The sequence below is a fragment of the Crinia signifera genome, chromosome 3 (assembly GCF_055691185.1).
Source record: "Crinia signifera chromosome 3, ASM5569118v1, whole genome shotgun sequence".
Classification (NCBI taxonomy): domain Eukaryota; kingdom Metazoa; phylum Chordata; class Amphibia; order Anura; family Myobatrachidae; genus Crinia; species Crinia signifera.
The window spans coordinates 246,835,177-246,848,737 of NC_139219.1; the positions used below are offsets into that span (position 1 = coordinate 246,835,177).

Consider the following 13,561-nt stretch of genomic DNA (forward strand, 5'->3'; position numbering starts at 1 on the left):
GACTTCCTAGTGCCAAGCTAAAGGAAATGCACAGTTCTACACCAGACTGGTTGCGGGTAAGGATCATAAAGGCTCCAAGCATTAGGTCGACATGCGTTGGGTGGACACCATTAGGTCGACATGCAGAAAGGTTGATATGGTTCTAGGTCAACATGACATTAGGTCGACATGGGCAAGGTCGACAGTCAAAAGGTCGACATGGGGTTTTTCATTGTTTTTGGTCCGAATGTCCACACAGTCGACATGGACACTGAAACCATGCTTCGGGCATGGACAACTCGCCATGCTTCGGGCATCGTGCCTCGCTGTGCTCGGCACACTATTTTATTCTCCCACCACGCATGAAATACCGCCTGTTGGCACATGTCAGCTCCAAAAACAGTGAAAAAACCCCATGTCTACCTTTTGACTGTCAACCTTGTCCATGTCGACCTAATGTCACATCAACCTTTCTGCATGTCGACCTTTCTGCATGTCGACCTAATGGTGTCTCTCCAATGCTTGTTGACCTAATGACCGTATCTCCTGGTTGCTGAGTGTTTGCGCTTATATAGTTGTGTCTATAAGACATATACAGTATGTTCTCATTCACGCTTGAATTTATTGAAAATATTTAAAATGCTAATGTGTCCCTTGCCCCAGTATAAACCCTGTCTTTCTCCACACAGATTGCAGTTGCTTTCACCAGTAAGGAGATTTGTTTCTATGATCTAAACTCAAAGCAGGACCTATTTTGTCAGTACAAGCTACAAGGACTTCCTGGCACACCAATATGTATGGACTACTGGCACAACCCTGATGATGGCAATGATGCCATGCTGACATTTGGAGATGTCAATGGACAGGTAAAGCATACTCAATGGAGAGATTTATTTCTATATATATATGTCAGAGTTATGATAGAGGAGCACAGTAGATGCATGTCTCGGGAACGTGTGGAAAATGTATCTGACGTTTATGTGCAGTGACAGGGAGATGCCTTAGTGGCTGTATACACAGACCCTAAATCAGGGCTGGGCAATTGCGGCCCTCCAGATGTTGAGGAACTACACATCCCAGCATGCCTTGCATCAGTTTCAGCATGGCCACATAGCAAAACTAATGCAAAGCATCCTGGGATGTGTAGTTCCTCAACATCTGGAGGGCCGCAATTGCCCAGCCGGGCCCTAAATGGATCACATAGGAGTCCACGAACTACACATTGTAATAGCTTTGTAATTGCTGTATACTAATTTGTTTCTATGTATTGAACCTTTATGAGAAGATCTATCTGTACTCTGTACAGTACTATGCAATATGGGATAGATCGTCTCATAAAGGTTCAATACATAGAAACAAATTAGTATACAGCAATTACAAAGCTATTACAATGTGTAGTTCGTGGACTCCTATGTGATCCATTTAGGGTCTGTGTATACAGCCACTAAGGCATCTCCCTGTCATAGTACACTGGTGTGGATCATAGGATAAAAGTGTCCAGCTCGACACCAAAAGGCCTATATGCACAAGGTCGACACTGACAAATGATGGGCATGGAAAAAATGTTGACATGATTTTTCATGTTTTTTGTGCCAATGTGGACACCTGAGCATGTGGACCCCCAATTAGTGTAATGTGTACCCTCACATGGCTCGCCACACACAGGGGTAGATGTATGAAGCAGTGATAAGGGAGGAGAGGTGATAACGTACCTGGTACTTTATCACCGGCCAATCAGCTCCTGTCTGTTATATTACAGACTGGGTTTAAAAAGTGACAGTCAGGAGCTGATTGGCCGGTGATAAAGTACTTCTCCCTTATCACTGCTTCATACATCTACCCCACAGTATCCTTACTTCGCTGCACACTTTACCAATCAGAATACACGTGGATGTTAAAGTATGAAAAAGTCCAAAAAATGAAGACTAAAAAAAATCATGAAAAACACATGTTGACCTTATCATGTGTTGACCATTGCCATGTCGACCTTCTGCTTGTGTCTCTTTTGATCAAAGTTGGCTTGGTGCACCTTTTGCCAATATCGACCTTTTGGTGTTGGCCTATTGATTGGCGAGCGGTCATTTCTATCCCAGGGTAACTTACTATCATACTATACAGATAAAGCTAATTAGATTGATTAGATTGTATGGGATGTCCCGACAGATAGAATCCGAATGTATCCCAATAGTAAGTAATGGGGTGGGTTACGTTTAGACTATGGGGAGAGGGATTAAATATCATGAATGAACAGGAAGTCGCTGTGGACACTCCACCGGGATTGTGGTTGCTGGAATTTCATACCCAACCCAACTGTACTAACCGTGCTTGTGTTGCTGTAATCTGCTATTGTCCCAGGTCCAGGCTATATGCTTCACAGCTGCAATGATATCTTTGTTTGAACGATCTGCAAATTCTACAGAGGATCAACAAACCACCCTCTATATTACTTGGAAGGAATTGGTCTCTGGGTTCCACAAATGTTGCTGTGTTTTAAGACACAAACTCCATGAACACAACTGGGTGCGCCAAGGTGATGTGCTTATGTTTCCATTGTATTTTGGTTTATAACAGGAGTCCGCAAACTTCAATGTTGTAGAATTATCTGGATTGACATTTTTAGCATGTTAGTCACTGGGCTTCTGTTTAAACATCTCCTTTAAACACCTGAACTTCATAAGACTTACAACCATCCAGGCAATGCTGGATTTAAGTGTTCTTGTACTTTCTTGTATTTCCTATTTAGTGTAATATGTAATTACAGAGGTTTCTAAACATGATTTTAAAGAATGAAAAAATTGGCCTCTCACTTTTTTTTAAATAATAATAATTATTATTATAATATATGGTATTCGCAGTGCCCAATTACAGTACAAATTAGCAAAACCAAAAAATCCTGGGGACGGGAGAAGCCGGGCAGTGTCCAATACTGGGATTGAAATCCCGGCAATTTTGGGGCCAAATCCCGGTGATCTCATATCCAGGATTGGCCAAACTACTCTCAAGGCTTCAAGTAGAAATCATCCTATGATACATATCCCATGTGATACTCACACGTAATTGCAATGTTCCTGCTATGAATTGGACAAAGCAGGGTGCTGAGGTATGCAGGGTCGGCGCTACCACTCAGCGAGGGATGCAAAGCAGGGAGGCGCCAGGCTAGAGAGGCGCTGCTCCTCCCATTGCATCCCCGCTGTTGTGTGCTCTCCTCTCCAGCTGTTCCTGTTGGCTGCCGCTGCCTGTCAGAAGGGTAGGACAGGCAGCGGAGCCAGCAGCTAGAAAATCCTTCCACTGTAGTCTCATCTGAAAGCTGAAAGGATTGGAAGAAGAAGTGACAGCGGCTCCCGAAAAGGGGCGGAGCTACACGGAACATGGGGCGGGGCTTATGGCAAAGTGGGCGGAGCTGCACGGGAGAATGTTTCCTGTATGTCTCTGTCACAGCAGCAGCCAAGCTTTGTTACAGTAAGTGGAGGGACAATCAGTGAGAGAGTGTGTGTGTGTGTGATTATTCATGTACTGTAAGCAACCCTGCTACTGGAAACATTATGCTATGTAAAGGGTACTACTGCTACTGCTGGCACTATGGGGGTTATTCTGGCTGACTTGCAAGGCTGCAAATTTGCAGCCTTAGGAGGAGTCCACCAAACCCGCCTAGCGAATGCCGGGCCGCCCGCCATCCCCCTCGCAGTGCAGGTTCGCCCGCACTGGCTGTGCATAAACATCCATTCACAGGCTAGGGGGAACCACCCCCATCATCCGATGGTCACCGACCATCAAATGATGGTGCAGGTGCATGCATATCTAAGTGACCTTCAGGTCACTTAGATATGCATGCACCCTCGGGAGGAAGTGGGCAGCTAACCACCAGCTCTGATCTCTGAGTGTCCTCTCCGAGCGCTGGACGTTCCCATGGGCTGTGCCCCCCGGCGCCACCCCACACCCACACTGCTAGGTGCGAGCGGGATGGCAAATATGTAAATCGCTGTGCCCGCTCACACCCTGCGTCTGCACATGCGCAGAAATCCTGTGCGAACGTACCCCCTATAAATAATCCCCTCTGTGTGTAAACGGGACTGCGGGCATTGTGCGTGTAAAGGGCACTGCTGCTGCAGGCATTGTGTGTAAACAGCGCTGCTGCTGTGGGCATTATATGTGTAAGTGGCGCAGCTACTGTGGGAATTATGTGTGCAAGTGACGCTACTGCAGGCATTATGGGCCTTATTCTAGTCTACTCTTAGAGGCAAATTCCTTCTTAGCTGAACAAAACCATGCTGCACTGCAGGGGGGCAGATGTAACATGTGCAGAGAGATTTAGCTTTGGGTGAGTTATTTTGTTTCTGTGCAGGGTAAATACTGCCTGCTTTATTTTTACACTGCAATATAGATCTCAGTTTGAAGAAAACCCCACCCAAATATAATTCTCTCTGCACCTGTTACATCTGCCCCACCTGCAGTGCACATGGCTTTGTCCATCTAAGAAGGCATTTGCCTCTAAGAGTGAACTAGAATAAGGCCCAATGTGCATAACGGCAGTTACTAGTACGGGCATTATGTGTATAGAAGGCGCTACTACTGCAGGCATGTACATAAGGGACGCTGCTATTGCAGGCATTATTGTGTGTATAATGAGTGCTACTATTGAGGTGTTATGTTTATAAGCGACACTACTACTGTGGGAATTATTTTGTGTATAAGGGACTCTACTACTGTAGGCATGTGTAAAGGGCACTATTGCATAGTATAATGTGGATAAGGGGCACTGTAGTGTAATAAGAATCAGGGGCACTACATGTTGCATAATGGGAATAAGATTGTGCTACCGTGTGGTGTAATTTGTAACGGGGATGCTGTTGTGTGTCCACGTCCATTTCTTGTGAGACCACAGCGCGTGCCTCTGTTGTTCACTGTTTCTTTGTAAAGTATGGGAGGGCGCAAATTTATAGTTTGCAGGTGGGCGCCGAACACCCTAGCACCGGCCCTGGAGGTATGAGCACAGTATTGCTACATATGCACAAAGGGGGAATGGCTGCCGATGGACCTGGGTGCAGCCTCATCTGTGTCACTCTTGTTTGTGTGCCCATCACTTACGGAGGTGCTAGGCTTTCCCAAAGCTCTGCACTCAAACAGAATAGATGCTGCAAGGTATCTATGACTGACAATGATGGCTGGCTGTCTGTCTGTCTATTTTTATCTGGGTGGCTGAGAATGATGTCTGTCTGTTTATCTGTCTGTCTATCTCTGCCTGGAAGGCTGAGAATGATGTCTGTCCAGTGGCGGCTCTTACCATTATGGAGGAGGGGGGCTGCAGCAAAGCCCCCCCCCTCTGATGCCGCTGCTGCTGCCGTCCCCAGCCACCGCCGCGCTCCCTGGCCGCCGCACTCCCCAGTCTCCTGCACGCTGCCAGCGCATGCGCATTAACTTCATACGTACTGCGCATGCGCTGGCCCAAGCCTCCAAGGGCTGCCTTTTCAGCAACCCCCAGAGGCTTGATCGGGTTCCCAGGTCCGGCGCATGCACAGTATGGTCCACGGTACTGCGCATGCGCAGAACCCGTTTTTGGGGGCTGCTGTGCATTTGCGCAAAGAGAGGCATCCCGGAGGGAGGGAACACATCCTAATGGGACTGCCTTGAGTGACTGGCAGGTCAGACTTGGAAGTCACTGCCAGTCACAGTGAAGCCAGTGCAGTCTCACAGACTACATCTGGCTTCACTTTAGGCAGAGAAAGCGGCGGATTTTACCTGGGGGGGGGGCTGCAGCCCATAGGTAAAAACCGCCACTGTGTCTGTCTGTCTATCTATCTCTATCTGGGTGGCTGAGAATGATGTCTGTCTCTAGGTGGGTGGCTGAGAATGATGTCTGTCTGTCTATATGTCTGTCTGTCTATATGTCTGTCTTTATCTCGGTGGCTGAGAATGATGTCTGTCTGTCTATATGTCTGTCTTGATCTCGGTGGCTGAGAATGATGTCTGTCTGTCTATCTCTCTCTAGGTGGCTGAGAATGGTGTCTGTCTATCTGTCTGTCTATTTCTATTTGGGTGGCTGAGAATAATGTCTATCTGGGTGGCTGAGAATGATGAAAATGATGGGGAGAGGACGGGTAGGGAGTTCGTCTGCACACTCTTGGTGGGTCGTCTATATTTTATTTAAGGACCCGTGTTACCCGCTATCTACAATTCACATGCGGGGGTGCCACTCAGGGTAACTTAGGGTATACAGAGAACTGTGGTAGCACAGAGAGAGTTCGTGCTGAAAAAGAGGTTACGCTGTTTGAGTGCACACTATGTATTTTGAATATAATTTGTACTGTATTGTAATGATAAATACAAAATAAAATTTAACTTTTAATAAATTTATTATTAAAAAGATTTCCTCTTTATTTTTTCTTTTTTATACTTCTTAAAGAAAAAGAGGATTAAGTTGTCTAGGTGAAATATAGGGTTAAAATCATATACATTTAGACATGGTGCTCATACAAAGAGATGAAATGAGAAAGTGTAGAAGAGTAAAGTATTTAAAAAATGTCAGAGCCCGTGGTCTGCTGCACTTGATTTGATATTTTTTACAATATTCCTTTAGGTCTCCCCTGGGTCTTATCGTGTCTGTGCACTCTTGCCTATATTTGGCTTGCGCCCGGTTACCTATTCAGATACGTATAGGGATATATGCTGATTACTACTGTTGCCTAATTTTCTTGGCGTTTAGTTCAGCATATTCCCATTATCCAAGAGAAAGGGGGGGGGGGGGGGGTTGGGGGGAAATTTTTGTGTACGTGGGATTTTTTGTATATCTCCTCAGAATTTGAGGTTATGTTACACCCTCCAAACCTGGGGATTATGTTTGTCCCAACAATATCATTGAGATTTTCAATTTCCAAAAAAGAGGAATTTTTTTGGGAAAAGAAGGTTTTTTGTGTGTAGTTTTTATGTGCACATATCGCCTTTAGGTTATGACTTTAATATTAAAGAGTGGCATGGTTTCCTAGTTGGTCTATCACTGTTCACCTCAGTATGTATTCCTATGCTGCCATAAGGGTCCCTGTCTGGACCGACAGTTGGAGCCCTATTGCAGTTGTTTTAAATGAATATTTATTTGGGGTTTGTTTACAGTGATTCTTCAACTACAGATACACATGCATTTATTCTCTTTTTATTTGCACACAACATTTAGGTGTTTATTCAGCACTCACTTATGGGTTTTGCTGGTATGTCATTTATGATTTTTGTATCAATTACCACACTTGTATCATTTTAGTTGCAACAAGCATTTGTTTGTGAATTGTTTCACTCTGCAAATAATGATACTTCCAGCAATACAATTACTCTTTGTGCGCATGTAAGGGTTAACAGTAATTCCCTGTGTTAATTCATATGTGCATTCAGGAAAACCTTTCTCTTCCCACTGACTTCGTTCCCACTCTAAGTGATTGGTGCTTATTATATATTAGTATACACATATATTTGTGTTATAGCACCAATTGCTTTCCTCACTTCTTGGTGAGTATCCCCGCTGGTTGTCCCCACACACACACCCAAATTTCTTGGATTTAAATCAAATACATTTCTATAATATCATTGTCATTTAGTGCAGCTAGAGGTCGGGCTCTAACAACTCGACGCGCGTTTCACCTATTAAGGCTTTTTCAAGACCAGGTCTTGAAAAAGCCTTAATAGGTGAAACGCGCGTCGAGTTGTTAGAGCCCGACCTCTAGCTGCACTAAATGACAATGATATTATAGAAATGTATTTGATTTAAATCCAAGAAATTTGGGTGTGTGTGTGGGGACAACCAGCGGGGATACTCACCAAGAAGTGAGGAAAGCAATTGGTGCTATAACACAAATATATGTGTATACTAATATATAATAAGCACCAATCACTTAGAGTGGGAACGAAGTCAGTGGGAAGAGAAAGGTTTTCCTGAATGCACATATGAATTAACACAGGGAATTACTGTTAACCCTTACATGCGCACAAAGAGTAATTGTATTGCTGGAAGTATCATTATTTGCAGAGTGAAACAATTCACAAACAAATGCTTGTTGCAACTAAAATGATACAAGTGTGGTAATTGATACAAAAATCATAAATGACATACCAGCAAAACCCATAAGTGAGTGCTGAATAAACACCTAAATGTTGTGTGCAAATAAAAAGAGAATAAATGCATGTGTATCTGTAGTTGAAGAATCACTGTAAACAAACCCCAAATAAATATTCATTTAAAACAACTGCAATAGGGCTCCAACTGTCGGTCCAGACAGGGACCCTTATGGCAGCATAGGAATACATACTGAGGTGAACAGTGATAGACCAACTAGGAAACCATGCCACTCTTTAATATTAAAGTCATAACCTAAAGGCGATATGTGCACATAAAAACTACACACAAAAAACCTTCTTTTCCCAAAAAAATTCCTCTTTTTTGGAAATTGAAAATCTCAATGATATTGTTGGGACAAACATAATCCCCAGGTTTGGAGGGTGTAACATAACCTCAAATTCTGAGGAGATATACAAAAAATCCCACGTACACAAAAATTTCCCCCCAACCCCCCCCCCCCCCCCCTTTCTCTTGGATAATGGGAATATGCTGAACTAAACGCCAAGAAAATTAGGCAACAGTAGTAATCAGCATATATCCCTATACGTATCTGAATAGGTAACCGGGCGCAAGCCAAATATAGGCAAGAGTGCACAGACACGATAAGACCCAGGGGAGACCTAAAGGAATATTGTAAAAAATATCAAATCAAGTGCAGCAGACCACGGGCTCTGACATTTTTTAAATACTTTACTCTTCTACACTTTCTCATTTCATCTCTTTGTATGAGCACCATGTCTAAATGTATATGATTTTAACCCTATATTTCACCTAGACAACTTAATCCTCTTTTTCTTTAAGAAGTATAAAAAAGAAAAAATAAAGAGGAAATCTTTTTAATAATAAATTTATTAAAAGTTAAATTTTATTTTGTATTTATCATTACAATACAGTACAAATTATATTCAAAATACATAGTGTGCACTCAAACAGCGTAACCTCTTTTTCAGCACGAACTCTCTCTGTGCTACCACAGTTGGCTGAGAATGATGTCTGTCTGTCTATCTCTCTCTGGGTGGCTGAGAATGATGTCTGTCTATTTTAATCTGGTTGGTTGAGAATGATATCTGTCTGTTTATCTAACTCTATCTGGGTGGCTGAGAATGATGTCTGTCTGTCTGTCTGTCTGTCTGTCTCTATCTGGGTGGCTGAGAATGATGTCTGTCTGTCTCTATCTGGTTGGCTGAGAATGATGTTTGTCTGTCTCTCTCTAACTGGGCGGCTGAGAATAATGTCTGTCTGTCTGTCTATTTCTATCTGGGTGGCTGAGAATGATGTCTGTCTGTCTATTTGTATCTGGGTGGCCGAGAATGATGTCTGTCTTTCTATCTGGATGTCTGAGAATGATGTCTGTCTGTCTATCTATCTATCTATCTATCTGGGTGGCTGAAAATGATGTCTGTCCGTCTGTCTGTCCGTCTGTCTGTCTGTCTATCTATGTATCTATCTATCTATCTCTATCTAGGTTGCTGAGAATGATGTATGTCTGTCTATCTATCTCTATCTGGGTGGTTGCAAATTATTTCTGCCTGCCTGTCTATCTCTAACTGGGAGGCTGCGAATGATGTCTGTCTGTCTGTCTCTCTCTATATGGGTGGTGGAGAATGATGTCTGTCTGTCTTCTATCTGTCTGTCTATCTCTATAAGGATGGCATAGAATGATGTCTGCCTCTCTGCTTGTCTATCTCTATATAGGTGGCTGCGAATGATGTCAGTCTGTCTATCTCTATCTATCTGTGAGGCTGCAAATGATGGCTGTCTGTCTGTCTATCTCAATATGGGTGGTAGAGAATGATGCCTGTCTGTCTGTCTATCTGTCTGCCTATCTATCTCTATCTGGGTGGCTGAGAATGATGTCTGTCTGTCTGTCTATCTCAATATGGGTGGTAGAGAATGATGCCTGTCTGTCTGTCTATCTGTCTGCCTATCTATCTCTATCTGGGTGGCTGAGAATGATGTCTAATTTATATCCCAGAGTGACTTAAAGTTGCCTACTGCTGTGCTGAACTTTCCAAGTAGGAATGTGCATTTCAATAAAAATCTGATTGAATGCTTAAACTCCCCTAGCCATTTTAATGGATAATATTTTACTCTTTTTACCTGAACAATATCACATCACATTTAGCAGCGGGAAGGTTGCTGGATATCTGTTAAGGATATACTTTGGTTTTGCTTCAATTGCTTCAAGTAAGATTATTCTCCCTGGAAGCTAACAATACTTCTTTGTTATCACTGCAGAAATATTGTAATCTAATTGCTCAGAGAGCTGTACCTGCAATCTCCTGTCTCATTTGACCTAAAGCCTCTTGATTGATATTCCCATTTCCAGTACATTTCCAAAAAGCATGTTCCGTGCATTATGGTGTAATAAAGTCACAGAACGCGACTACACATTTTTTTTACTGATCCTTTGAAGATCTGTTTTGGTTCAGTAGAAAAGGTTTGATTAAAAATATGACAGATTCTTAATTGACCTTAATATGACTATAGTACTCTAATAACATTTCCCATTCGTCATGGTAATAAAGATCATTTTTGGATTTGCTTGACATTTTTCGTTATTACATAGCTCTTCCTGATGCAACTTCAAATAGTATCCTGTGTTAGACTAATGAGGATATTTCTGTTTTTCTCCCTCAGTTAGTTACAGCTCTCATTTAGAGGCATTTCTGTCGTGCACTACATGCGACAGTAACACTGTGGTTTTGGCCTGGAGAGAAAAAGGCAAAACGCATCTGAGGACAACATCTCTGAACATCACTAAAGGAATTAATGGCTTTAAATATGATTCTGTACTAAATATAATTGGTATGTATCAGTGCTCCGAAAACCTATGTTTGGCTTTAGTTATTCCTCTTGCTATCAAAATAATGGAACAGCAATGCTATACTATGTTTTGTTTTTCACTTAAGGCCTAGCTACATTATGTTGCATTGTTGTGAACATCGCACTGGGCCAACGGTGGTCCATGATATTCCTACGAAAGTCAGTTACATGGGGCTGGAAAACTCTTCGCTCAGCTCATTATTCATGAAGACAGAAGACACTAAAGCAGATAGCATGTCTGCCGTAAGGGGGCATTGTGTGTTCGCAGGGAACATGTATCAAACCTTTGGGAGAGATAAAGTGGAGCAGTTGCCCAAAACAACCAATCAGCTTCTTTCATTTATTTAGCACAGTCTTTAAAATGACAAAAGCTGATTTTCTGCTTTGGACAACTACTCGACTTTATCACTCTCACACATATGTGCTGGCATCGCGGCGGCCGGGCGGCGATGTATATTAATACATCCCGCCCTAAGCCTTCTGGTCAGCGCCAGACTAATCTAGGTGCATCCTAGGGCCCGGAAAGACCCTAAGGAACAAGTCCATGCCCCCCTTACCCCTTGAAATCTAGCCATTGTGCGGAGAAGCAGGCACCACCAAGTCTGGATGAAGAAAAACACCCAGGGGGTCATTCTGGTTTGTTTGGTCCCCGGCAAATTCGCAACGGGGACTGATGTTTACACTCTGCGCAAATGAGCATGTGCAGAGCTGCTGTGCGGACAACTTTGGCGACTTGCATAGTCGCCATGGTGTTCGCACATGGGTGGGGAGGATGGAGGTGGGCAGGGGGCTTTCACATGCGAATGCCCTAAGTTTCCTGGGCGTACCCACAAAAACCCAGTGGTCGTCCCCATGCAAATGCAGGCATGCAGCAGTCTGGCAGGGGCAGGTGGCTGATGTCCCAGGACATCAGCCGCCCACCCCGTTCTCCAACCCGTATGCCACAAGTCTAAGTCCACAAGTCAAGATTGACTTCGATTTGTGAATAGGGTAAAAATCATTTGATGGTTGGCGATCATCAAATGATTTTGGCCCCGTATGCTACCCTGCAAATGGATAAACATCCATTTGCAAAGCGAGGAGATGTGTGGACCGCTGTGAGGATTACCTGGCTCCTGTGCAGCTATAATACTACAGGCAGTAAATGGGCTTTTCAATGCTGTGTGTCTTCCTTCTGAAGACCACATTAAGTTGTACTGCTCTGCAACAGTCAACAGAATGCTCCCTGTATTGTATACTGGTCCCTAGAATGTTCTCTATGTCCTTTTAGTTTCCAGCCTCTCTGCTCTGCTGCTGGAAGTTACACTACTTGAGAGGAAAATGGGCGGAGATGCTGCACGGCCGCATGTACGGCAACAGTCACTGGCATTAAGTGTCATGTTCTACCCAACACGTCCGCATGTGCGACAGCAAAGAGCCACTTGGCCCATCTAGCCTGCCTAGGTGTATCTACACACTCGTATTACAATAAAAATATACCTACCAGTATTTTTTTGGGAGTGTGGGAGGAATCCAGAGTACAAAAATTCTAAATCCGGCTCAGCTCCATGATAGATTATCCCTGGATGGTCTCAGTGTCAAATATATACAATTAAAATGGCAAGATAGTTTAAAGTTATACATATTACAATGGAAGTGGCGCTTGTTCCCAAATTACCATCTAGAAGAGTGGTGGAAAAGGTTAATCAAGTAGGTATTACACATTCAGTCCTCAAGAAAGCTGAATGCATCCCCCCACATCAGTACAGTGAGTCTATGACTTCATGCCAGTGACTGTTTGCTGTCACACATGCGGCCCTGCAGCACCTCCGCCCCTTTTCCTCTCAAGAAGAACAACTGCCGGAGAGGCTGGAGACCGGTGACAGCAACCCCAACCAGGTAGACTCTTATAAAAGGGGGTTTGCAGAGGTACTCACTCCTTGGGTCCCTCCCCCCTTAATCTGGCTCTGCCTGTAAATAATACAAATGATGCTACACATTCTCATCTCTCGGGTTGCTATTGAATCTTTTTGGTTTGACAGTTGTTAAGCTAAATTAGAGAATGCGTGCCAAGCCTTCAGAGTAGAAGTTACTTTTTGTCTTTATGGAAGACAGAGGCTTTTCTTTCATCTACATGGATTCTTTTATTTGCTCGTGTTATTTTTAAGTGAAGAACTTTGCCTAGGGTAAACTTTGTATTGATCTAAAATAAATATTAGGCAATGAATGAATAATATTTTGCTAGCTTCTATAGGGAGACTATATTAGCTTGCAGGGTAGAGCTTGCCTAAAGCAACTTTTTCTGTCTCTGCCATCTAATCCTCTTATCGCATTGTAAAATCCTGCAATGAATCCAATTAATGTGTTAATATCCTGTCTCTATAAAACACATTAGGTTCATGACCTGGTAGTAAGAAAGTGATCTGACATTACTGGAGCACAGCAGAAGATATTTGGAGACACAGGACAGGACAAATGGCGCATTGCCACCACTCTTCACATGCATAACAGTGCTTAGCACGGCCATGTGCATGAATATTTCTGCATCTTCCCCTATGACAGCTGTTCTTTGTTGTGTGGAACATGCTGTCCTTGCGTCAAGTGACGCACGCTCCGCGGGGTGGTGCTGGGAGGTGTCCCTCTCGGAGGGCAATATGATAAAAGCCCATGGCGTTATCC

General features: G+C 43.5%; 1 protein-coding gene across 2 annotated transcripts in view; it reads left to right on the plus strand.

The window, feature by feature from the left end:
- WDR49 (WD repeat domain 49) overlaps nt 1-13,561 on the plus strand; it is a 111,404-nt gene that overhangs the window by 6,878 nt on the left and 90,965 nt on the right. For both annotated transcript variants that reach the window (XM_083177825.1, XM_083177824.1), the window contains 3 exons: nt 669-845; nt 2,335-2,509; nt 10,718-10,885. In XM_083177825.1, coding sequence (XP_083033951.1) covers nt 669-845; nt 2,335-2,509; nt 10,718-10,885 — 520 coding nt within the window. The remainder of the gene's footprint in view (nt 1-668; nt 846-2,334; nt 2,510-10,717; nt 10,886-13,561) is intronic.